We start from the raw sequence: 3,960 nt of genomic DNA, 5'->3' as shown, positions 1-3,960 counted from the left end.
ACACACTACTAAGTACACTACACACTACTAAGTACACCACACACTACTAAGTACACTACACACTATGCTGTAGACTACTAAGTACACTTCTGTAGACTACTAAGTACACTACAGAACCCCCCTTCCCTCTCTCCTCCCGTAGAGAAGAATGAACTATCTCCTTTGCATTGGTTATAGATTGTTGTTCTCATGTTTGACTCTTTTCACTGAAACAGAGTGATGATGATGATGATGATGATCTCTCACCTCGTACTGGTCTCCAGGGCAGAGCCGAGCGAAACCAATCAGACCTGCAGGTTAACACACATGTCAGATAGTTAGTGTGTCACTGATACCTGTGTGTGTGTGTGTGTGTGCGCGAGTGTGTGTGCATGTATGCGGTGTGTGTGTGTGTGTGCGCGTGTGTGTGTGCATGTATGCGGTGTGTGTGTGTGTGTGCGCGTGTGGTGTGTGCGTGTGTGTGCGTGCGGTGTGTGCGTGTGTACCCTTCATCTTGATGTGAAGCTCTCCCAGCAGGATTTCTAACTCTTCCTCCATAACTGACATGTCCTGCAGAGAGAAACTTCACATGAAACACTTTTCTGTTTGTTATGATTCATTGAGTCTCAATACAGGACGTGTATTCTGACCCACAATCCTTTGCACAGCAGATACAAGAGGGTCAAAGTTGTCATGATGAAGTATTATGTCCTAATAGAACTACAACACTATGTTCTCGGTACGGCTGCAGAACGGACTCAATGTAAATATGGAACTTTTGGAACCTTCATGTGTCAAGTGACTGAAGGATGTTCTGTGTCCTCTCTGAGGGTTGAACATGTTCCTCCACAGAGAGAGGAGCCTGAAGGCCTCGTTACCTGGAGTCATGTAGGCGACTGTGGCTAAGTGGATAGCAGGGCCGTCCTTCAATCAGAGGATCGGAGGTTCGATCCCCGGCTCTGGCTCCGCTAGTCGCATGTCGATGTGTCCTTGAGCAAGACACTTAACCCCAAAAATACGGTGTAGAATTGTGATAGAATCTGAATTGTAAGTCGCTTTGGATAAAAGCATCTGCTAAATGACTGTAATGTAATGTCAATAAAGCCTGAATGTGGCTTCACTCTGTATTTATATAACCCTAACGATGATTATAATCGGTGGTTATAATAACCCTACCCGATTATAATAACCCTACGATGACCCGGTACCTGCAGACCGTGTCGGTGGTTATAATAACCCTTACGATGACCTGGTACCTGCAGACCGTGTCGGTTGTTATAATAACCCGATCGATGACCCGGTACCTGCAGACCGTGTCGGTGGTTATAATAACCCTAATCGATGACCCGGTACCTGCAGACCGTGTCGGTTGTTATAATAACCCTAATCGATGACCCGGTACCTGCAGACTGTGTCGGTGGTTGCGACTGAGCTCCAGCAGACTGTCTCTGGAGGCCCTGGAGGACGAAGACAGACAGAAGGCTCTCTTCATGTTGACGGCTCCCTCACAGAGTCTCCACTGGACCCAGTAGGTCTCATACAGCTCCTCCACCTGCAGAGACCAGAGACAGAACCCCATCAACAGAGTCTCTACTGGACCAGTAGGTCTCATACAGCCCTCCCCTGAACCTGAACCCTGACCTGCCTCAGTCCTGTTGAGACCAGCTCCCAGTGAGCTTGTATCTTCACTCACCTGCTGGACACAAAGCTAGAAACAGTTCATGTGAAGGTCTGTTCAATCAGTCGTAACCATGAGGATTGATCAGCATCACATGAACCAAACCATGAACTGAGAGCTTCAGACTGAAGTAGATGTTTTACCTTGCTGATCTGAAACTCTAGTCTTCGTATGTATCTCTCCAAAGCTCTGATCTCCTGGGAAAGAACACACATTTATATTAGTATATTATATTCCTTATTGATCGATATGAAAGCAGTTTGACTCAAAGCTTACCTTCTCTAGATCATACAGGAAGGCCTGGAGACAGAGAAAGTGCATCGTCATCACCACCACCATCATCGTCATCACCACCACCATCATCGTCATCATCACCATCATCATCATCACCACCATCGTCATCATCACCATCATCGTCATCATCACCACCGTCATCGTCATCATCACCACCGTCACCATCATCATCACCATCATCATCACCACCACCATCATCATCATCATCACCACCATCATCGTCATCATCACCATCACCATCATCGTCATCATCACCATCATCATCACCACCATCATCATCATCATCATCACCACCATCGTCATCATCACCACCATCATCGTCATCATCACCACCATCATCGTCATCATCACCACCGTCACCATCATCATCACCATCATCGTCATCATCACCATCATCATCACCACCGTCACCACCATCATCATCATCACCATCACCATCATCACCACCACCATCGTCATCACCACCACCATCATCATCACCACCACTCACACTCTTCCTCTTCCTCTTCTCACCAGTCTGGAGTTTCTCTTGGTTTCTCTCTGCTGTGACGACAGGAAGTCCATCTCAGCCTGGTGACCCTCCAGGTATTCTCTGTAGACAACGTTCATTCATTTACAATCAGAACTCTTTATTGCCAAAGTATGTTATACATACAAGGAATTTGACAGGACGGGTGGTGCAATCAACACAGTGCAAAACGTAGAAACATATTTAAGTTTACAGTAACATAAAATAAACAAGTGAGATGTACAGTAAGTGTAATGTAAAGTGTTGAGTGTGTTTAAATAAAGACACACAGAGGGGGGTGCAGGAAGTTGTCCTGGGGATGACAGAGTGGGGGGGTCCTGGTCTTTGACTGAAGACAGGATTCATTGAGCCTCTAATGATTGTTTAATCTCCTCATGTCGCTTCAATAACTCCTCAAATACAAAACAATAATCTAATAGTTCACCAATAAAATAATAATAATAACGGTGCAAAATATAACAATATAAAAATCTCTCCCATTAATCGTGTCAGGACCAGGAAACAACCTCGGGTTCTCCAAAGCTTCATGTGTCAAAGCTGCATTCTCTCTAGTGTCCACCAGGGGGCGACTCCTCTGGTTGTATAGAAGTCTATGAGAAAATGACTCTACTTCTCTCTTGATTTATTACCTCAGTAAACATTGTAAACATGAGTTTATGGTCTCAATCTCTACTTTCAAGTCTTCTTCAATACAGCATGATGTTCATTTAGTACATTATGGTCCATTGATGCTGATATAACATTGATGCCAAACTATAAACCATCTAATTCATATATATCCATCATTAGATATAAAAGTATTAAAACACACACTTGATCCCATATGAAGCATCAGTACACATAATCTAACCATCACTTCAGCACTAAGTACACCTTTAAGTCCACTAGTAGTCAACATACTTGAGTCCTTTGCGTAGCGCCTTGAAGACCTGGTCCACCTGCTCCGGCTGCAGAGACCAGGTAGCCCCGCCCCCTCTGCTGGGAGACAGGTGCATTCTGGGAGATTTACCTCCGGTCGTGGCTTTGGAGCGGAGAGAGTTACGACCAGAGGACGGCCTGAAAACAGAAACATATACACAAAGAGAGTGAGATGTTACACACATAGATCTTTTATCAGTGAAAAAACAGATTTATTTTATTGTCCTCAAACTGTGTTTTCAATAATCTTCTTTTAACCCTCTGAACCCCAAAACCAGTCGTCAAAACGACATCGTTTATCACAGAAGAAGCTGTAAAACAGACATGATCACCAGATTCTCATCTTTTCGACGGTCCTTGAACATATCATGTGTGAGGATTGCTTCAGGCAACATTAAAATTATGATATTTCATCAAAAATATGCTTCAAATACACAGTTTTGCAGGCTGGTAACAGAGAGCAGAGGCTGTAAATATGTTATATATATATATATATGTATGTATATATATATATGTATATATATATGTATATATGTATGTATATATATATATGTATATATGT

General features: G+C 43.6%; 1 protein-coding gene across 1 annotated transcript in view; it reads right to left on the bottom strand.

Annotated features, from left to right (window-relative positions):
* ripor3 (RIPOR family member 3) overlaps positions 1–3,784 on the bottom strand; it is a 15,351-nt gene extending 11,567 nt beyond the window's left edge. Inside the window, exons 1-7 of the mRNA XM_031838412.1 lie at positions 3,381–3,784; positions 2,465–2,543; positions 1,934–1,957; positions 1,801–1,854; positions 1,382–1,531; positions 486–549; positions 247–290 (exon numbers count right to left, since the gene is read on the bottom strand). Coding sequence (XP_031694272.1) covers positions 247–290; positions 486–549; positions 1,382–1,531; positions 1,801–1,854; positions 1,934–1,957; positions 2,465–2,543; positions 3,381–3,583 — 618 coding nt within the window. The 5' untranslated portion in view covers positions 3,584–3,784. The remainder of the gene's footprint in view (positions 1–246; positions 291–485; positions 550–1,381; positions 1,532–1,800; positions 1,855–1,933; positions 1,958–2,464; positions 2,544–3,380) is intronic.
* Between the last annotated feature and the right edge of the window lie 176 nt (positions 3,785–3,960).

Source organism: Anarrhichthys ocellatus, unplaced genomic scaffold, assembly GCF_004355925.1.
Source record: "Anarrhichthys ocellatus isolate YVR2014 unplaced genomic scaffold, GSC_Weel_1.0 scaffold703, whole genome shotgun sequence".
NCBI lineage: Eukaryota > Metazoa > Chordata > Actinopteri > Perciformes > Anarhichadidae > Anarrhichthys > Anarrhichthys ocellatus.
Note: the sequence above shows the minus strand (reverse complement) of the source record. Positions and strands in the feature narration are given on the sequence as shown.